Source organism: Chroicocephalus ridibundus, chromosome 4 (genome assembly GCF_963924245.1).
Source record: "Chroicocephalus ridibundus chromosome 4, bChrRid1.1, whole genome shotgun sequence".
Lineage (NCBI taxonomy): Eukaryota > Metazoa > Chordata > Aves > Charadriiformes > Laridae > Chroicocephalus > Chroicocephalus ridibundus.
Window position 1 is genome coordinate 2,081,538 of NC_086287.1, and position 20,954 is coordinate 2,102,491.

The window sequence follows — 20,954 nt, forward strand, 5'->3', positions numbered from 1 at the left end:
GGGGTGCGGGAGTCTGGGGCTACCTCGGGCACCCCTCCAGCTCGGCCAGCTGCTCCCGGCCACACCGGGGCTGGGACCGGAGGGGAGGCACATTCCCACCCTGATGGCATGGCGCAGGCGGCTCTCCCTCCCCGGCTCCGTGCAGCCGGGCTCAACCCGGAGCCGTCGGTGGGCATCGAGGAGGGGTGTGAGGGATGGGCACCGGTGGCTTTTCACATCCCCCAGCGCCGGTGGGGGGCCTGCTCGGCTCCACAGCCCCCCGGCACGCAGCTGTGAGTGGGCAACGGGGTGCCACGGGCGGCTTGCCGCAGCCGGGAGGTTCGGGCTCGGTGCCGGCAGCGGGCTGGTTCGGCCGGAGGGGACGCGGAGGGGTGTCCCAACACGCGGTGGCGGCACGGTTAACCAAGCAGCCTGCGCTTCCAGGACCCGGCTGCTGAGGAGGCGAGGACGTACGGACACGCCAGGACGTATAGACATATAAGGACGCACGGACACGCGTGCCGAGGACACACGGACACGCGTGCCGGGGACGTCGCCCCGGCACCGCACTCGCCAGCACCTCTCTAACCCCGCTCCATCCTTCTCTTCCTCCCCAGCCGGCGGAGCCCCCCGCCTTGCTCCCGTCTCTCCGCAGCTCTGCCCTGCTCCGTCCACCCGTCCGTCTGTCCCTGTGTGTTTGTGCGTGTGTGCGCGCGCGCGTGTGTGGTGTGTGTCGGTGTCCCAGGGGTGGGCGGCCGGGCGCCCCGTCTCTCTCTCCGCAGGATGCCGGCGCTCCGGGGGCGGAGGGCGGCTTTTCTTCCCTTCTCGCAGGAATTCAGCTTCTCTCTCTTGTATTTCCCTTTTTCTTTCTCCCCTGGTCTCCGGCCGCTGTAGCGATCTAGACAGAGACTTTTGGAATAACAATGACAACACAGTGCAGCAGAAATGGAGCTCCTACCCTCCCAAGGAGTTTATACTAAACATTTCACCTTACGCCCCGTACGGTGATCCGCGGCTTTCCCTCAAGTGAGTCTCTCCTTACCGGGTTTGCTCCGTGTAGTGAGTATATGGGCAGCACCCACTCGCCTTCCTCCTCCTCCTCCTCCTCCTCCTCCTCCTCCTCCTGGGCTCCCCGCAAGCCACCCCATGGGCAGCCCCATGGAGACGAGCAACCCCTCCTTCCCGCTCCCCCCCCGGCCCCCCGGGGGAAGGGGGGTGGCCGGGGCCACGACGGGACACCCCCCCACACCCCCCCAACAACAACAACAACAACCCTGGCGGCGGCGCAGGATGGGGTTGCGCGTTGGGGGCACCCCCTCGGTGCGGGGGACGGGTCCCCCCCCGGGGCTGGGCTGCCGGCGAGCGGGACCCCCCCCCCCCCCCCACTCCCCCTACCTTGCCCCCTCCAACCTTCGTCCTCCCCACTTTATTTTTGGATGGTTTTGCCGAGGCCCCCGCGCACCCGCCCCCGGCCAGGGCCCCTTTTTCTTTTGCAGTGCTGATGTCTCTCTTTCTCTCTCTGTCTGTCTGTCCGTCTCTTGTCCGTCTGTCCGGCTCTCTCCTCTTCCCCTTGTACCCCCCACCCCGCCCCCCCGCCATCAAACGGCTCCCCCCACCACCACCATGTCCGTCCGTCTGTCCGTCCGGCTGCCTTGGTGTCTGTCTTGGGGGGGGTCCGGCCGTCGGCCCGGCCCAGTGGCTCTCTGTTATCAGGGGCCAAGCTGACGGCGTCGGCCGCCGCCGGGTTGGCGGGGGACCGCGACGGCCGCCCCGGGGAGAAGCAGCGGCTCGGCGAGGACGGCATGAGGAGCAGCGTCTCTGCCCACAGCGAGCCCGGCGCGGGGAAAGCGGCGCGTGGCCGCTGGCACACGGTGCAGAGCCACTTGGCCGCAGGGAAGCTCAGCCTGTCCAAGTGAGTGAGCACGCACGGTCCGGGCACGGCAACCCCCCACCCGCCCCGGCACGGACAACTCCCCCCCCAACTTGGCCACCGACAGCGTGCCCACTCCCCGCTGCGGGCTGCGCTTGATGGGGGACACCAAGAGACCCCCTCCGTGGTCCACGGCGCCAAGGGAGGCGAGGAGCTGGCTCCCGGCGGCGTTTTGGCAGTGTTTCGGCACGGGGCAGGGAGAAGAGGAGGGGGTTGCCAGGCAGGAGGAGCACCTTTGGGTGCCGTCGCCGGCATGTTTCCAGCCCCGAGGGTGGTGATGCCGGCGGGCATCGTCTTGGGGATGGTCCCAAAGGCAGGAGCTGCTGCCCCCGTGTCCCCATCCCGGGGATGCGGCCATCACGGTGCGTGGCTCCCCTGAGCACGAGACCCGGCGCCTCGCTTGCGGCTCCACCACCCCATCCCCAGCATGGGGGAAAAATCGGCGGTTTTAGCAGATTTAGGGAAAAACCAGAGCTTTGGCACGCTCTGCGGGGCTCGTGGCCCGGGCAGGTTGGGTGGGGGGGTCTCGGCGAGACCCTCCGCTGCCGGTAGCGACCGTAGCTCTGCCGGGGGAGACGGTGATTTATCTGCGGGCTCCGTCTTGTGTTTCTGTTCGCTCCGGTTCCCTGTGCTGGGGGTGCAGCAGCCTCCCGGCAGCCGGTGGGTCCCGGCATCGACCCCGGCACCCTCGGAGAAGTTGGTGGTGACGGCAAAGGCGCTTCCCAGGGCTGGCGTATCCCATCCCCGCTGCATCTTCCAGCCTTTTTGGCGGGGAGAAATCCTTTCCAAAAGAGAAAAATCCAGTCTTGCCACCTTGGATGAATCCCAAATGCCTCCGGGAGCGCCAAAGATTGGTGTCCCCTCCCCGGTTCGGAGCCGTGGCCGCCCGTTTGGCGTTGATGCTGGTGTTGCTGGGAGGCAAGAGGGAGAGGCGAGGAAGAGGGGGAGCTGTGCAGCCTTCAGCCCTCCCCGGTCCCGGTGGCCAAGTGGAACCCGTTGGGAGCCCCTCCGGCGAAGGAGCCGGCTGAGGGAAGGCGTCGCTGCCGTACCGCCCGGCACCTCCGCTGCCACCAACTCCGGCGGCCGTGGGGACAGGCTGCCCGGAGGGGCTGGGAGCCGGACAGACGGACGGCTGGACGTCCGCCGGGCTGGCCAGGGCAGGGTTAAGGGGACGAAGAAGCCACCGGGCGGCGAAGCATCCCGCCTTCCAGCATCTCTTTCGCGTGGAGCCTTCGGGTTTGGGGGGGTTCGTAGGGGGGTCCGGCTGGTGTACCCCCTCCCCGGTGGCGGGGGCAGCGGGGCGGGCACGGGCAGGGCGTGCTGCCGCCTGGCACGGCGCTGGCAGGAGCTCGCGCCTCCAGCTGGCGCCCGGCCGAGAGGAGCCAGATTTAGTTTCCTGTGACTGAGAGGTTGTAAATTGAACTAATTTAGGATTCGATAGGGAAGCGAAAGGAGGTCGGCGGCAGGCGATGTTGGGGGGGGGGGTGGTTGGGGGCCTGGGGGCGGCGGGGGGGGGAGCAGCGCAGCGCCTGGGCAGTGCCCTGCGTGCCTTCGGCCGCGGGGTCGGATCCGTCCCAGCTCTCCGCTCCTCTCAACTTCCCTCCCTCCTCTTTCTCTTCTTCTCACCTTTCTCTCTTTCTATACCTCTTTTTTTTGTTGTTGTTTTAATCATTATTAAGCTATTTATCCTTCCCCCCCCACCTCCCCCCACCCCGTCCCCCGCTGCTGGCAATGCACGATGGCACAGCTTCGCCACGCGGTTTCAGCCGGGGTAAGGTCGGCGGCTGCTGAAGGCGACTCCCCGGTGGTCCCGGGGGCGGGGAGCCGGAGGGGGGGGATCCCTGTGCCTTGAGGACCCCCCTGGTATGGCGGCCACCACCGGCTTTGCAGGTTGCCGCGGGCATCCGTGCGGTGCCGGCGGGCTCCTGCCCGGCTGCATGAGCCGTGCCGCGCATGAGCTGCATGGCCAGCCGTGGGCGCCGCCGCTTGCCCCGCCGCCCTCTCGCCTGCTCTTCCCTCTCCGCCGCCCAGACGAAGCCCGTCCGCCCGGGGAGACCGAGCTTCTCCGCGCTCCCCATCCCGCCGGGGCCACGTCCCCGTCGCCTCCCATCCCGCCATTCGGGGGCGGGCGGCGTGAACCCGGTGGTGTCCCCTCTCCCCGCTGGCAGCCTGGCTTGGCCTTGGGGACGCCCAGCTTGGCGGCACGCCGCGACCGTGGGGGGCTTGCCACCCTCCTCGTTGCCATGGGACAACCCCCCCCAGCCCCCAGCCGGCACGACGACCGGGGGGCTGCTGAGACCCGGCGGCGCAGGTGCTGGGCCGGGAGGGACGCGGGGACGGGGCGGGCTGGCTGGCAGCACGTCAGCGGGCGCCGGGGGATTCGCCTTCACGCAGCAGCCTAATTAGCTGGCAGACGAGGTCGGCCGGCGTGCTGGGAAGGCTCCGGCAGCCGCGGGAACGGGAGGGCACCCAACCGGCCGGGTGCCGCCGTGCCGCGGCCGAGCTCCCCGGCAGCCGACGGCGGGGGGGAAGACGGCGCCCGGGCGAGATGGCGGCGGAGCCCCGTGCCGCCGGCGAGGCCGAAGCGGGGCCGAGAGGCAGAGGAACCGGTCGCTGCATCCGCTGGCCCCTGCCGGAGCGTTCCCTGCGCTGGGGCATCTTCTCTCTAACTCTCTTCTTTTCCTTCCTCCAATTTTGCCCCTTCACCTTCTTCTCCTTTCTCTCCTCTCCTCTGCCCTTCCTCTCCCTAAGTTTCGAGGACTCCACCTTGTCCACAGCCACTACCCTTGAGTATATCCCCACCTCAGCAGGCGACCCCAAATGCCAGAGGCCCCGCACGCTCATGCGCCAGCAAAGTCTGCAGCAGCCCCTCAGCCAGCACCAACGCGCCAACCACAGCCAGCCCACCACCAGCCAGAGCCTGGGCCACCTCCAGGCCCACAGCGGCTCCTCCGCCGGCGCCGGCAACCCCCGGGGCTCCCGCGGCGGCCAGGCGCGCCAGGGCATCGCCGCCGGCTCCAAGCATCGGACGGCTGGCGGCCGGAGCCGCTCCAATCCCGGCAGCTGGGACCACGTGGTGGGGCAAATCCGCAACCGCGGCTTGGACATGAAGTCCTTCCTGTAAGTGTGCGCTTCTCCTTGCGCTCTCCATCGCTGCCTCCATTGCTCCCTCCACCGCTCTCTCCTTGCGCTCTCCATTGCTCCCTCCATCGCTCTCTCCTTGTGCTCTCCATTGCTCCCTCCATCGCTCTCTCCTTGCGCTCTCCATCGCTCTCTTCTTGCTCTCTCCATTGCTCCCTCCATCGCTCTCTCCTTGCTCTCCCTATTGCATGCTCCCCATTCTCTTTGCTCTCTCCTTGCGCTCTCCGTCGCTCACTCCTTGCTCTCCCCGTTGCATGCTCCCCATTGCTCTTTGCTCTCTTCTTGCTCCCTCCGTCGCTCACGCTCTCCTTGCACTCCCTTCTTGCTCCCTCCATTGCTCTTTTCTTGCTCTCTCTGTTGCTCTCCTCGCCCTCCCTATTGCGTGCTCTACATCGCTCTCTCCTTGCTCTCTCCTTGCTCTCCCCGTTGCTCTCTGCGCTGTCTCCACCGCTGTCTCCATCGCTCTCCATTGCTTTCCTTGCTCTCTCCTTGCTCTCCCCATTGCTCTTTGCTCTCTTCTTGCTCTTTCCGTCGTGCTCTCCTTCCTCTCTCCTTGCTCTCCCCATTGCACTCTCCCCGGCGCTCTCTGTATGCTCCATCACTCTCTCGTTTGCTCTCTCCATCGCTCTCTCCTTGCTCTCCCCATTTTGTGCTCCCCATCGCTCTCCCCATCGCTCTCCCCACCGCTCTCCCCACCGCTCTCCCCATCGCTCTCTCCTTGCTCTCCCCGTCTCTCTCTGCTCTCTCCTCCGCCCTCTCCATCGCTCTCTCCTCTGCTCTCTCCACTGCTTACCCTGGCGCGGCTGCTCAGCGGGCACCACCTCGGGAAAACGCTGCCAGCAGGGAGAGCCGGGTCCCCTCCAGCCCCGTCATGGGGGACAGAGGTGGCTCCCCCAGCCTGGGGAAGGGTCTCGCGCGCCCCCAAAACTCACTTTGTTGATGGGCTTTGCTGCCCATCAACCCCCTGCCTTGCCAGCCAGCGCGAGTGCTCAGGTCCCCAAGGGATGCTCCAGCCCATGGGACGGCCACCGGCGTTGTCCCCAGGGAGTGACATTGCCCCAGGGAGGAGAGGGGGGGTGGCAGCCGTGCCGGCGGTGACCCCCACAGAGGGGTGACTGTGTGTTTGGCCCCGCTATCGCTGCCTGCCAGGCTGCCTTCCGCCGGGGCTGGGAGCTGCCGGAGCCGTGTGATCCTTAATCTGGCTTAACCCTATCTCCCGTATCGGCGCTGGCTGCCAAACCTCAAAACGCCGAGGGCTGATCTGAGCCCGGCGCTGCCACCGTATCTCGGCACATGACATTGTCGCTCCTCCCCCAGAGACAGTCGTGTCCCCCCCCTCCACCTCCGTCCTCCCCGGGGTCCACCAGCTCCCCCCTGGCCTCCGTTTGCCCCCCGCTGGGTACCCCCAGGAGAGGGGATGCTCAAATCCTGGCAGCGCTTCCCACAGGCTGGTATTGCCCGGGGTTGGGTTGCGGAGGGGACAGGCCTGATCCTGCCCTCGCATGAGAGCGCAGAACCTTCTCCGTCAGGTGGAAAAGGCCCCGAGGGAAGCGAATTTGGCTGCCCCCGCCCCGGCTCCTGCCTGCGCAGGCAGCCCTGGAGAGAGGGTTGAGCCTTCCTCCCAGCGCTGGCACCCCTCCTCACCGCCAGCCGGTGGCTGCCCCTCTCGGCTCTGCCCTCTCCCACCTAAGAGGTTCCTCGCCGGCTCCATTTGCCGGCTTCCCGATGTCGAGATGCGGCTCATTAGCCATCCCGAGGGTCACGTTCCTCCCTGTTTACCCAGCATCGATGCTGGTTCCAGCCTTAATTGGCCAGGGCCGGGGCCGGGGGGTGGGGGGGGAAGCAGCCGCAGAGCCGGGACGTGCTGAGCCAGCCCGCCGTTTCCCCGCGGAGGAGCCGCTGCCATTTACCACCGCCGCTTTCCCAAGCCATTAACTTTGCTTTTGCTCTTTATTCTGTTTACCCTCCCGCCTGCCTCCCCGGCGCCGCGGCGTAAATGCGGTTGCGGGCCCCGGGGAGGCTGCGCCGGCGGCGCCGGAGGTGAGGGGCAAAGAGCCTCGGCCATGGCACCGCCATCTCCAACTCCGTGGAAGGATGCTGGGACCTCGCTCCCTTCGCTCTGTCCCTTGTCCCCAGCCCCTCTGGGCACCTTTTCCCCCCCTGAGCAGGACTTTAGCATCCTCCCTGCCCGGACCGGTGGAGGAGAGGGGTGGCGGTGGTATCCACGTGTCACCGAAACCGGCACCTTTTGTCCCCACAGCCCTCTGCGCCCGTCCCGGACATCGTCACCTGCGCAGGGGCCGGCGGGTAGAGCCGGGGTCCCCTCGCCCCTCGGGGGTGACCCGCGGGGTAGCGCCGCTCCTGCCGGTTCCCTGCCTGATGCTGTGTTCTCCTTTCTCTCTTTCTTTCTCTCCCGCCGCCTGCGGGGCCGCCTGGGCAGGGAAGGCCGGATGGTGGTGTTATCCCTGGTTTTGGGACTCTCAGAGCAAGATGACTTTGCCAATATCCCCGACCTGCAACCCGCTGGGACGCAGCCGAACCAGCCGAACGCTCAGGGGGACAAGAGGTATGAGCGAGGACGAGGGCAGTCCCGCAGGAGGAGGAGACGAGGGCTTCACCCAGGGTGGAGGAGGAGGAGGAGGATGAGGAGGCTGGCCTCGTGGAGCGCGAAGGTTGGAGCGGCACAGGGTGGCCCAGCGGGCAGCGGGCACGGTGACGTCTGCAGCTCTTCCTCCCCCCCCACCCCGCCAACACCGGCACCCGCGGTTCTGCACCGGAGAGGAACACAACCCCCACCCTACCCCCCCGCCCCTGCCCCGCCATCCCCTTCCTCCTCCCTCCCTGCCATCCACCCCCGGCCGCCGGCCCCCCCCCCCGGCCCTGGCTGCATGCTGGGGGGGCACACGCTGGGGAGCGGGGCGCAGGGCAGGCTGCCGGGAGGAGAATTGGGGGGTGCAAAGTGTGCGTGTGGCGGGGGCGGGTTCATTGGCGACCCCCCCCCCCACCTCAAGCCCGCCGACGATGCCGCAGCGGCAGCTGGACCGCATCCCGCAGCGCATGTCTCCTGCGCCCTCCAACCCGGCGGGGCCGTTTGCAGCCCGGCCTGGGCTCCGCAGCTCCCTTGGGGACACGGGGACACGTGTCTTGGTGACCCCAAGGCTGGAGGGGCGGGGGGGGATGCATTATCCCCCTTTTTCTCCCTGCAAGCCTTCCGGCTGCTCCCTGCCTTCCCGCGATGCCGAAGGCTCAGCGTCGCATCCGACCCTGGCGCCGGAGCCTAACCGCGGCCACTGGCGAGGGCTGGCGGGAGCAGAGGGGCCCTTCGCCGCCGGGAGCGGGTGTTGATCCCCTCCGGAGCGGGGCGGAGGTGTGAAGCGCGACGGGCGCTGCCTCCCCGTGCGCTCGGCGTGTTAATGAACTGGCACCGTTCTCGCCCACCGGCTATTTTTACCCTGCTCGGCTTGGTTTCGCTCCATCTTTTTAGCACTTCCCTCCCCGGCGTCGCGCTGAGCAGCCGGTCCCCTGCCGGGAGCACCGGCCGCCGTGCCATACCGTGCCGGCTGCGCCCCCCGTGCCGAGCGAGGGGACGTGGGAGTGGTGGTGGGGGGGGGGGGGGACGCTGGGTGCCGGCCACAGGGCGGGTGGGTGGCTGTGCCGCAGCAAGACCCTGCTCCCCGCTTCCCCCCACCTCGCTGCTCCGAAAGACCCATCCCGGCGCACGCATGGCCTCCCCGCCTCCATCCCCCCCCCCTCCCCACCCTGCTCCCCGTCCCCCCACCTTGGACCCCCGCGGGATGTTGCCGGGGGGGGGGGGGTTCGGCCGGCGCAGGGGACGTGCTCCGGCACCCTCCGCTCTCGCCAGCCCACCCGGCGCTGCCGGCCGCCCGCTCTTCTGCCTCGAAACGTCTCCTCCGTCCCCCGTTTCTCAGCTTCTTCCTTCCAGCCCATCCCCGGCAGCTCCAGCCCGGCGCCTCGGCGTGTCTCCTGTCCTGGCAACTTAACCGCTCTCCGTCCGTCCGTCCGTCTGTCCGTCCGCCGCCCTGCTCCTCTCTCCCCCTTCCCTCCTGGCAGGCCGGCAGTGGACGACGCTTTTCCTCCTTTTTCTTGCTCTTTCCCGCTCTCTCTCTCTCTCTTTCTTTCTCGCTGTCCGTGACCTCCGCCAGCCCCGGCACCCACGGCTCCACCGGCACCTCCTCGCCCAGCGCGGCCCCGCCGCCGGCTCCTCCGCCTTCATTTTTCGCTCTGTTTTTAACCTGGTTTTGCCTCCCCAGCTGCCTTGGGCTCTCCGGTCCTCCCTGGCTGCCGTCCTGCCAGCCCTGGCTGCGGGTGTGGGTGTGCGAGAGGGTGGCCGCCCCGTGCCACCGCGTGTGCCACCGTCCCCATCACCCCCTGCCAGGTCTTCCCCCCACCCCTGTCCTCCGCCCGGCCGTCCATCGGCGTGTGTCCGCGTGTGCTTGGCGTGCGGGTGGGTGTCTCGTGGCATGCGTTTGTGGCTTCGCCCGCTCTGAGCCCGCCGCGGCGCTGGGGACCGTGTGTGTGTGTGTGTGCGTGTGTGTGTGTGTCCCCTGTCGGTCCCTCTGTGGGTTTGTCACCGTGTCCAGGTTCGGGCAGGAGCGTGGGGTGCTTTGTCTGTGTGCGCATCCCCTTGGATCTCTCTGCACCGCCGGAGCCGCCCAGGGCTGCCCCGTCCCTGCCGCCGTGTGCCTGTTGTCCCCTCGTGTCCCTGTGCGCCTCGTGGCAGCGTGGCCCCCGGTGTGTGCCCGCCCGCCCGCCTCCATCGCTGCTGTGTCCCTGTGCCCGCCGCACCTCCTGGTAGCCCACCCTCCCTGGCACCATGCCCACCGGCCCGCAGCCAGCCGGGAGCCCATCCCGAGACCCGGCCGCCACAACCAGGGTGTGCGGGGACAGCCAGGATGGGGGTCCCGGCTGCGGGACACCGTGGGGGGTTCGGTGGCAGAAGGAAAGGGGGACAGCTAACAGCCGGCACCGCAGCGCGAAGCACCCGTGGGGCGGCTCGGCACCCAGCCCCCTCTGAAGGGGCCGTGCGTGGGTGAGGTGCAGCCAGAACCGTGGGTGCTGGTGGGGACACGGTAGCCGCGGGCATCCCTGGCATCGCCGTGGCCTCTGGGGATGCCAGGATTGGGATGTCACCGGGTGGACCTGCTGCCGTGCTCCGGGGCGGAGTGCCGCGTGTCCCAGGGCTCCGGCTGGCACCCAACCCTGCCTGGTGGCATCGCGGGCAGAACCAGCCGGCCAGGACCCCTCTGTGCGGGGACGCTGGTGGGCTGCGGAGGGTGGGCGCAGCCCCGGGCATCCCTGCAGCCCGGCTCTGCCCGCATCCCGGCCGGCAGCCTCCCTCGGGGGCTGGCACAGCAGCATCCGCCGGGAGAGGGTGCCCGGGGAGCCCCTCGCCGTCTCGCCCTCGGCTCTCGGCCCCTCTCCTCTAAGGCGCTGCCTCTCTTTCCCCAGGTTGCCGGCCGGTGGCAAGGCGGTGAACACGGCGCCGGTGCCTGGGCAGCCACCGCAGGATGAGTCCGACCGCAAGACGGAGCCGCACTCCTCCGTCTCCGACCTGGTCAACTCCCTGACCAGCGAGATGCTCATGGTGGGTGGACGGGATGCGCTGGGGACGGGCTCCCTAGGGATGGCATCCCGCCCTCGGGCGTCCCCTTGGACACCCGGCTCTTCCCCGCGCCCGCCCTGTGCCACAAGCGCTCCGGCACGTCCCAGCCCGCTCTTGCCAAGTCCCCGTCACAGCCGGGCGCTGCGGAGGGTGCAGCGGGGGCTCAGCCGAGGTGACGCAGCCGTTTCCACCCCCCCCCCCCCCCGCCATCCCCGGGGCCGGCACGAGAGAGCGGTGCTGGAGACTGGAGACGGGCTGTCAGGAGGAATTTGGCCAATTGACGCTCCCCGTCCCCGGGCCGCGTGGCGCCGAGCCAGGAGTCATCTGAGGCGACGGCGGTGACTGGGAGACGGGGAGAGGTTGATGCCCTCCAGCAGCTCGAGGGGCTGGGGGGTCGGGTGAGGGTGTGAACCAAGTTCGGGTGCCCAAATCGGGGGGGGACAGGGGTGTGCAGACCCCCCGGGTGGTCCCTCAATGCTGCCCTCACCGCCCTTCTCCCCCCCCCTGCCGTAGCTCTCCCCAGGCTCCGAGGATGACGAGGGACACGAAGGCGTCAGCCGGGAGAACCTGGGCCGCATCCAGTTCAGCGTCGGCTACAACTTCCAGGAGTCCACCCTGACTGTCAAGATCATGAAGGCGCAGGAGCTGCCGGCCAAGGACTTCAGCGGCACCAGCGACCCCTTTGTCAAGATCTACCTGCTCCCCGACAAGAAGCACAAGCTGGAGACCAAGGTGAAGCGGAAGAACCTCAACCCGCACTGGAACGAGACCTTCCTCTTTGAAGGTAGGGGCTGGGATGGACTGGAGTGGACATTGGGTGGCAGCGGAGTGGTTGTGGGACCTTCTGTCCTCCCTCCTGGGCTGGATCAGCTCCGCTCGAGCTGCCAACGTGGTGGCCATCGGGGATGAGATGGGTTGGCCAAGCCGTCAAAGCCAGGTTGGAGGTGTTTGCTCTTTGTCCCATGAAGGGGATGTGGAAGGAGGCTCACAGGGGAATTCATCTGCTACCAGCCACTGTGGTGGCCCAAAGCCATGAGAAGTGCCCCGTGCTGTCATCTGCTCCCCATCCGCTGCCTGGTGCCACCATCTCCCCATCACCGCGGGCAAGGCAGGGTGGCACCAGCACTGGGTGCTGCTTGGCGTGGCCGCGACGGCTCCTCATCCCCTCCGTCTCTGGCACAGGGTTCCCCTACGAGAAGGTGGTGCAGCGGGTGCTGTACCTCCAGGTCCTGGACTACGACCGCTTCAGCCGCAACGACCCCATCGGGGAGGTGTCCATCCCCCTCAACAAGGTGGACCTCACCCAGATGCAGACCTTCTGGAAGGACCTGAAGCCGTGCAGTGACGGCAGCGTAAGGCCCTGGTCCCCCTCCTGCCCCCTGGGGACAGTCCTTGAGGGGAGGCCAGCCCCTGTCCCTGTGCTGTCCCAAGGGGACGGCCACCCCCTTGCTACCCCAACAGGGACGTTTTCCGCTTTGCGAGAAGGTTCGACGTCCGATGGGGAGGTTCCTCTTCCCATATCTTTATCTATAAATTAAGGCACTAAGTAGCCCAAAGCGAGCGTCTTCATTTTGGGTCAAAAAGAGCTGTTTCAGGCAGATCTAAAATGAAGGTTTTCTTTATTCTCCTGCCTCCAGCAAGACCAGAAAACGTCCCACTGGGGGCGGCCCCGTTTCCTCCTGCCCTGATTTTCCATGCGGCCCCAAAGTCCACCCTTGGGACAGCTCTGGGGGGGTCCCAGCCCCACACCCCGCTCTTGCGGTGGGACACGGGGGCTTTGGGTGCCCCATCGGGGGTGGGTGTTTTGGGGGCACCCACCTAATGGCCGCCGGGGGTCCCGCAGGGAAGCCGCGGGGAGCTGCTGCTGTCGCTCTGCTACAACCCCTCCGCCAACTCCATCGTGGTGAACATCATCAAAGCGCGTAACCTCAAAGCCATGGACATCGGGGGCACGTCAGGTACGAGCTCCGGCTCCTGCCACGCCGGGACTCGCTGCCCGACGCCCAGCCGGGGCTGAGACCAGCTCCTGTCGTCCCCCCCCCAGACCCCTACGTGAAGGTGTGGCTGATGTACAAGGACAAGCGGGTGGAGAAGAAGAAGACAGTGGTCATGAAGCGGTGCCTGAACCCCGTCTTCAACGAGTCCTTCGCCTTCGACATCCCCACGGAGCGGCTGCGCGAGACGACCATCGTCATCACCGTCATGGACAAGGACAGGCTGAGCCGCAACGATGTCATCGGCAAGGTGAGTCCCGTGGTGGTGGATGGACCCCGGCAACGTGCCCCCACCGAGGGATGGCACCCGGGGGGACAACCGCGTCCCTGGCTGATGGCGACCGGTGCCATCTCAGGCTGGAGAGGAAGGTGGAGCATGGTGGGGCTCCTCGTGCTGGCTTTCCCTGGCCATCTCGGGTCCTGGCTGGCAAGGACTCGCCCGGGACGAGTCGGGGGGGACGATGTGGTGGCCCCCATCCATGTGGCAATGCCCCACGCCTCTCGCCGTGCCGTGCTGCGGCACAGCCCGCGCCGGGGCGAGCGTCGACCTGCCAAAAGTCTATTTATAGCCAGGCAAAAAATCGAAGTCCCCGATGGCTCCTCTGTGTCACGGTGCCCCGCGGTGGCACCGTCCCCGGCTGCGGGAGAGCAGGGGCGGGACACGGGGCTCGGCCGGAGGGTCCCCGGGGGTCTGCATCCCCCACCAGACAGCCCCCATCCCCATGCTGGGATTTACCCGACCCGGAGGCGAGGAACGGAGGAATTCATCCCCCCTCGCTTTGATTTACCGTTAAATCCATCCCAGCTCTCCGCTCGTTAGGGTAACGATGACAAGCGAGCGCGGCAATCGCCGTTACGATCCCCGAACGCAGCGCTGTAATTAAGCAAACGCCTAGATTGGGATAAACCCGGGAGGGGGGCAACGGCTCGGCACCGGAGAGGGGACAGAGGTGCCGGCATCGCCAGCGGCGTTGGCGCAACCCGGAGGGGACATCGCCGGTGACACGGGATGGGGAGGGGAGGGTCCGGGATGGGGATGGAGGGTCCGGTAGCGGTGCCATGGCGGTGGGGGGGTCCAAGGGCTGTTTGTCCCCGTAGATCTACCTGTCCTGGAAGAGCGGCCCCGGGGAGGTGAAGCACTGGAAGGACATGATCGCCCGTCCCCGGCAGGCGGTGGCACAGTGGCACCAGCTGAAGGCCTGAGCGCCCCAGGACTGCGGGGCCGGGGGGGTGTCCCCGCCTTTCCCAGCCCCCCCCGCCCTCCCTTCACCCCTTCACCCCTCTGCGAGGAGCCGAGGGACCGGCGGGACGGCAGAGCCCGGCTGGCGGGGACCCTGCGGTAGGAGGGGGGACGGAATCCTCCCCCTGGGACCCCCCTTTCGCCTCTCCCCGGTGCTGGGATGTGGGGGGCACGGGACCCCCCCAGCCGAGAAGGGGTGCCAGAAGCGACGACCGCCCCCCCGTCCCCATCCCCGTCCCCCGTCCCTCGTCCCCGCCACCGGGCAGGACTTCTGCGAGTGCTTCCAGCCCCAGCCCCTGGGAGCCCCTCTGCCCCTCCGCGGCCTCACCCCCCTCCCCATTTCAAGGGGGTCAGGCTGTGGGTCTGAGAGGGCCCCCCCCCGTCCCCTCCCCTTTCAGCTCAATAAAACCTCTCCGAGCCATCAGCGTCGCCCAAGTGGGGCCACGGAGCGCCCCCCCCCCCAATGCCCTGCCTTGTCCCCACCGCCCTCCCCTGAGCACCCCCGCCCCCCCCCCGGCCACGCTGGGCTGGTATGGGGTGGGGGGCACCCAGGGAGGAAGCGGGGGGCTCCTGGGATCGGAAGCCATGACACAGTTCGTTAGCCAAAGCGGGCTCGTTTGTGCACTACCTTCAGCCGGGTTCGATGCTTTACCTCCGTCTTGGGGCTGGGTGGGAGCGGGAGCTCCATAACCCCCATCCTGGGGGTCACCCCCCCTATGCGGGGACCCACCCCCCCACCCCCCCAATCCTGCCCCCACCCCAGCTTTTCCCCCCCAGTTACCCCAACCCTGGGCACGTTCCCCTCGGGCTGGGCAGGGGACTGTCCCCAAGCCAGGCGGTGGCCGCTCCGGGGGGATGCTGGGCCCCATAGCGTGCCCCCCCACTCCAGGACCCCCATGAGCCCCCCCCGTGCCCAGTGCTGGGGTCCCTGGGGGACAAGGGATGGAGCCAGCGCCATTGTCCCCATCCTGGGCAGGTGGCATCCCCTGGCAGGAGCGGTGCCAGCATCGGGATGGGACACGCCGGACCCCTGCCCTCTCCCTGGGGGGACGGGGGCTCCCCAAAATGGGGACAGACCCACCCGGGAGCCCCTGGGGGGGGGGGTGAGGGATGGCAAACCCCTCCCGGAGGAGGGGGAGAGGTGGGTGCTGCCACCTCCGCAGCCGTCCCAGGTAGGGCACGGCCACCCGTGGGTGAGGGGACACCCGGAGCGAGCCCGAAGGGAAGGGGGTGCCCACCGGCACGGAGCCACCCCACCTGGCCGGGGGAGGAGGGGGGGCGTGTCCCCCCCATCCTCAGTCTTCCTGCTCCCCACCGTGGCACCCACCACCCTTCTTCGCCCCTCCGGCACCCACGGGGAGGACACCGACACCCCGCTGCAGGGTGCCACCAAGCTGCAGGCCCCGGGTGCCACCGAGGCCCCTTTTTGGGGGGGGGTGGGGAGCTGTGTACAGCCGGGAGCCTGGTTTTAGCGGGAGTATTTCACCGCGTCACCCCGTTGTCCCCGTGCCACAGCGTGTCCCGGCGCACCCCACGGCAGGGACGTCTCCGCCAGCATTAATGCCACCCCACCCGGCTGCGTGGTGGGGTGTATGTGGGGGGGGGGACTGTGTGTGTGTGGGGACACACACACACACACCCCCCCATGTGAGCCCCCAAGGTGCTCCATGGGGTTTCTCCACTGCACGGGGCGGGGGATCCTGCGCTAGAACATCCCCCCACCCCCCAAAAAAATGTCCCCGAGGTGGCTGGTTGCCTGTTCCTTCTCCTGCCGAGGGGGACATCCCTGCCACCGCGGGGACGGGGTTGGCGGGGGCGGGGGGACAAGCCGCCTGGGGACACGGTGGGTGGCAGCGGGACCGTCCCGTGGCTGCAGCCGGGAAGGGTTCGGCAGCCCCCCCCACCCCCCCCACCCCCCCCCGAGTCCCTCTTTAGACAATTTTGGACAATCTGGAGAGAAGTCATACTACTGCTACTACAGTAATAATAACGCTTTTAGGGACATTTGTATTTTTATCATATTCTCTCTCTCTCTCTCTTTTTTTTTTTTCTTTTTTTTTTTTTAATTAAACATAAAAGAAGAGATTTACACGCCTGGGGAAGGGGGCCGCAGCCCAGGAGGGGTGGCAGGGTCAGGGCACCCCCCCCCGCCCCCCCCCAAGGCTGGGCACCCTGGGTAGGGGGGGGGTCGGGGGCTGTGCCAAGCTGGGTGCCCACCCATCGCCCTTCGGGCACCCCGGCTCCTCCGGGATGGCTTTCGTGGTCGGCTTCCCACCCCCCCTAACCCCGGGTGGGGTGTGTTGGGGGGGGGGGGCTTGTGTGTTCATTTTTAACTCTAGAGCTCTTAGCCGTTATCTTGTTCAGGTATCTCTCTTCTTCACGTGACGGTAACATCCAACCGGTGTGTAAAATACGGGAGAAAAAAAAAAACAAACAACAACAACAAAAAAAAAAAACCCACAACGACAACGACAACAAAAAGACACACACACACACAAAAAAAAAAAAAAAAAAAAGAAAAAAAATTTTAAAAAAGGCAAAAAAATGAAAAAATAAAGACAAACGCACGCCCAGACCGGCTGACAAAGCGGCTGGAGCGAGGGGATGCCCGGCTGGCGATGCCACCCCGCTGCCGGTGGCTTTGCTGCAGAGGTTGGGGGGGGGTGGGTGGCTGCCCCCCTTTTCTAAGGGCAGCAGAGGCTGGGGACACCGCGGGGGGGGGACGCCGGGGGCGGTGGGGGGGCGGTGGGGAGGTGGGGGGGCGAGGGTCAGGGCGCCTTCTTTGCAGAATCCTATTTTTGGGGAGCGGGGCCCCTCGTTTTCTGGAGGCAGCCCCTGTTCTCAGTAATAAAGGACAGTCAGTAACTGCCAGCGTGCCTCGTCTCTGGGCTCGGGGGGGGGCGGTGGGGGGGCGTGGGGGGGACAGGTCTGGTGGTCTCCCCAGCGGCTGTGCCCGCAGGGAGGCGCTGGTTGGAGCGGAGCCGGGGGCCGGAGTGTCGCCTGCACCTGGCTGAGCATCGCCCCCCCCCCGGCACTCAGCATCCCCCCCAATATAGAGCATCCCTTCCCTGCGCTGAGCATCCCCCCAGCATCAAGCACCCCCCCCCCCCGGCCACTGAGCATACCCCAGTGTAGAGCATCCCTCCAGTATAGATCATCCCCCCCAGCACAGAGCATCCCCCCCGCTATAGTTTCTCCCCCAGCATCGAGCACCCCCCCCAGCACTGAGCATTGCCCCCAGCGCTGAGCATCCCCTTCCCAGCATCAAGCATCCCCCCCCCAGCATCAATCACCCCTCCCTCCCTGCACTGAGCATCCTCCCAGCACCGAGCATACCCCCCCATCACCGAGACCCCCGCAGCACCGAGCATCCCCCCCAGTATAGAGCATCCCCCCCCCAGCACTGACCATTGCCCCCAGCACTGAGCATCCCCTCCCCAGCATCAAGCGTGCCCCCCCTGCCAGTATCAAGCACGCCTCCCTCCCTGCACCGAGCATCCTCCCAGCACCGAGCATACCCCCCCAGCACCGAGACCCCCGCAGCACCGAGCATCCCCCCCAGTATAGAGCATCCCCCCCTCCAGCACTGAGCATTGCCCCCAGCACTGAGCATCCCCTTCCCAGCATCCCCCCCCCCCCAGCAACAAGCACGCCTCCCTCCCTGCACTGAGCATCCCCCCAGCAATGAGAACCCCCCCCAGCACTCAGCATTCCCCCCCCAAGCGTAGAGCATCCCCCGCAGCACCGAGCATCCCCCGCAGCACCGAGCATCCCCCCCCCCAGCATCAAGCACCCCTCCCTGCACTGAGCATCCCCCCAAGCACCAGGAACCCCCCCAGCGTCGAGCACTCCCCCCCAGCACTGACCATTGCCCCCAGCACTGAGCATCCCCTCCCCAGCATCAAGCGTGCCCCCCCTGCCAGTATCAAGCACCCCTCCCTCCCTGCACCGAGCATCCCCCCAGCACCGAGCATCCCCCCCCAGCACTGAGACCCCCCCCGCAGCACCGAGCATCCCCCCCAGTATAGAGCATCCCCCCCCCCAGCATCAAGCACCCCTCCCTGCACTGAGCATCCCCCCCGCAAGCACCAGGAACCCCCCCCCAGCACTGAGTATCCCCTCCCCAGCACCAAGCATCGCCCCCCCCGCCAGCATCAAGCACCCCTCCCTCCCAGCTTCGAGCATCCCCCCAAGCACGGAGAACCCCCCCAGCATTGAACATCCCCCCAGCTTCGAGCATCCCCCCAAGCACGGAGAACCCCCCCAGCATTGAACATCCCCCCAGCATCCAGCATCCCCCCAAGCACCGAGAACCCCCCCAGCATTGAACATCCCCCCAGCATAGAACATCCCCCACTATACACCGTGTCCCCCCCCCCCAGCATAGAGCATCCCCCCAGCATCAAACATCCCTTCCTGCGCCGAGCATCCCCCCAGCACCGAACATCCCCCCCCAGTACCGAACATCCCCCCCCAGTATGGAGCATCCCTCCCCCGCATGGAGCATCCCCCCCCCCGCCCCGGCCAGCACCAAGCACCCCTCCTTGCACTGAGCATCCCCCCAGTATCGAGCATCCCCCCCAGCACTGAGCACCCCCCCAGTATCGAGCATCCCCCCCCAGCACCGAGCATCACCCCCAGCATCAAGCACCCCCCCCCCCAGCACCGATCACCCCCCCGCCGCACGCACAAGGAAGGGGGAGGAGGGGACAGGCCATGCTCGAGGACCCCCTGGTGAAGGGGACACATGGAGTTGGGGGGCGGGGGGGGGGGGGACGGACTCTCTGAAGGGTCCCTGCAAAGGGAGGGGACAGGGAGAGCCGCCTGGCCAGCCTGCAAGGGTGCAGGGTTGGGCCTGCTAATGAGGGCAGTTAACGAGGGCAATTAATGAGGGTTCATTAAGAGCAGCCCTAGCAGGAATCTCCTTCTCTAGGGGAGGTGGCTCCGAGCGGTGGTGGCGCTGGGAGGTGGCTGCCAGGAGCGATGCAGGAGCCTGGCGGGGGGTCCCCATGGGGGCTTTGGTGTCCCCCAGCCCCAGGGTGGGTGGGTGGGTGGGTGTCGGGGGGGGGGACACGATGCTGCCAGCCCCAACCTGCACAGAGCCGGGTGACACGACCAGCGCGTCCCCGCTCCGGGAGGGTGAGTGCCCGTCCGTGCCGGGCAAGGATTTGGGATGGGTCCCTGGGGGGGGGGAGCCGGGGGGGGGGTGACGTGCTGAGTAGGGACCAGAATATGGCTCTGGGGTGGGGGGGGGGTGGTGTCAGAGGCGGGGGACCACGTCCTGGGCAGGAGAAGCGGGGGACACGTGGCTGCTGGCTGGCACGGCGAAGGCCGGAGCGGCCGCGTTAAATAATTCACTCAACGCCGGTCTTAAATAAATAAAAGAAACTCCAAACGCGGGGACGGCTGGAGAACCGTGTCCCCCGCCCCCAGGACAGCATCCCTCCGCATCCGCCTTTCGGGGGGGTGTGGGGGTGCTGGGACAGTGTCGGAGGCGGCCGTGGAGAAGAGAAGGGGACAATGGTGTCCCCTGGCCGGCTCCTGCATCGCGCTGGAGGTCAGGTTGCTGCTGCTTGCACCCACTCGGGCTCTGGTTTATGTCCAGTTGAGCCAAAATTGGAGATTTTTGTCACCAACAAGCCACCGACGCCATCGGTGCCACCCAGCCTGGCTGCCGCCTGGGCTGTGTTACACCAGAGCCAGTTCTTTGGGGTTTTGTTTGTCTTCGGTTTTTTTTTTTGTTTTTTTTTTTAATCCTGCTACATCTTTGAACGCGGCAAAAAGCAAATAACGCCTGGCTCCCGGGCGGCGATCCCGATGCTCCTGTTGCCCGGAGCCGGTGGGAGCCGCAACGATTCCCCGAGCCCTTTTCCCTTTGTGTTGGCAGCCAGCGGGAGCAGATGGAAATAGCAGCGTGATCCCAGCTGCGGCGAGGCCACAAACGGTTGTACGCGGAGCCGGGAGAGGAGGCAGGGAGATATATATATATAGAGAGGGAGAGACAGATGTATGGATGATGCACTGCCGCGCACGTCTCGCCGGGTGCCGGGGCTGGATGGTGCCAGCATCCCCGAAATACTTGCGCCGAGCGGCAACGTGTGAGGTTTTCCGCTGACTGCGGCAGCTCCTGGCTCTCGTGGCACCGCGGCCGTTGCCGCAGGTGCCGTGCCAACGCCTGGACCCCCACCCAGCTCCTTCCCCGTGAAATCCAGGGCTGTGAAAGGCTGGGGCGGTGGGGAAAAGGCTGGAGGGAGGCAGGGACACACACACACACCCCCCTGCCCCGGCCTTTTCCCAGGTGTCAGGGCTTCTGGGTCAGGCCCCTGCTGCGGGGACAGGCTGGTGGCACCCAAGGCCACCTTGCACCCCTCGCCCCGTCGGGTGCAGACGGGCTGGCAGGGGTCTGCACGGAGCCGGTGGCAGCAGACGGGTTGTGCCAGGCAGAAATCAACATCTCTTAGAGCTGGGCTTCCGATTCCTGCAGGTCCAGCGCCCCGCGGGGGCGATGGTTAATTACCTGCTAATTAGCCCCAGCATCTCCCCAGACGGACGGCGTGACCCCTGTGGGGCAGGGAGCCACCCGCTGCCATACTCGGCACCCCGGGGTGCCCGTGCCAGGATGCTACAAGCCACAACGGCAAAAGCTGCCCAGGTGGCCGGAGGGACCGACAACCTGTCCCTGTCCCCCCCCACCCCAGACCCCAACCCGAGGGGAAAGAGCGAGCCGAGCCCCAAATTCGCCATCTGCAAGCGGGAATGGAAATGGGGCCTCGTTAGTGCAGGAAAGGTGGGGGCTTCGTCAGCTTCCGCTGCCGGAGAGGCTGGCACCGACAGCCCCCCGCGCATCCCGCAGCTGAGGATGCTCCGCCGGGTCTAAAATAGCCACGGTTCCCGCTGCGGAGCGGGGAGAGGTGGGGGGAGAAAAGAGGCAGCATCCTCGCCGTGAGCGTGGGAGAGGATGTGGCAGGAGGGCTGGCTGCCTGCCTCCCCGCCACCAAACCCCAACCCCTCGCGATTAAAAGCGGATGCGCGGTCTGAAACCTCTGG

At 67.2% G+C, this 20,954-nt stretch overlaps 1 protein-coding gene across 3 annotated transcripts in view; it reads left to right on the plus strand.

Moving 5' to 3' along the window:
- Window positions 1-16,620, plus strand: part of SYT7 (synaptotagmin 7) — a 35,297-nt gene extending 18,677 nt beyond the window's left edge. Inside the window, exons 4-13 of one of the 3 annotated variants that reach the window (XM_063333395.1) lie at window positions 874-1,005; window positions 1,676-1,891; window positions 4,661-5,029; window positions 7,491-7,616; window positions 10,520-10,655; window positions 11,187-11,457; window positions 11,856-12,025; window positions 12,517-12,631; window positions 12,718-12,917; window positions 13,766-16,616. In XM_063333395.1, coding sequence (XP_063189465.1) covers window positions 874-1,005; window positions 1,676-1,891; window positions 4,661-5,029; window positions 7,491-7,616; window positions 10,520-10,655; window positions 11,187-11,457; window positions 11,856-12,025; window positions 12,517-12,631; window positions 12,718-12,917; window positions 13,766-13,870 — 1,840 coding nt within the window. In that variant the 3' untranslated portion in view covers window positions 13,871-16,616. Of the gene's footprint in view, window positions 1-873; window positions 1,006-1,675; window positions 1,892-4,660; window positions 5,030-7,490; window positions 7,617-10,519; window positions 10,656-11,186; window positions 11,458-11,855; window positions 12,026-12,516; window positions 12,632-12,717; window positions 12,918-13,765 lie in introns of all 3 variants that reach the window. The other 2 variants (XM_063333396.1, XM_063333397.1) reach the window with 2 other exon arrangements.
- Window positions 16,621-20,954: the final 4,334 nt, after the last annotated feature.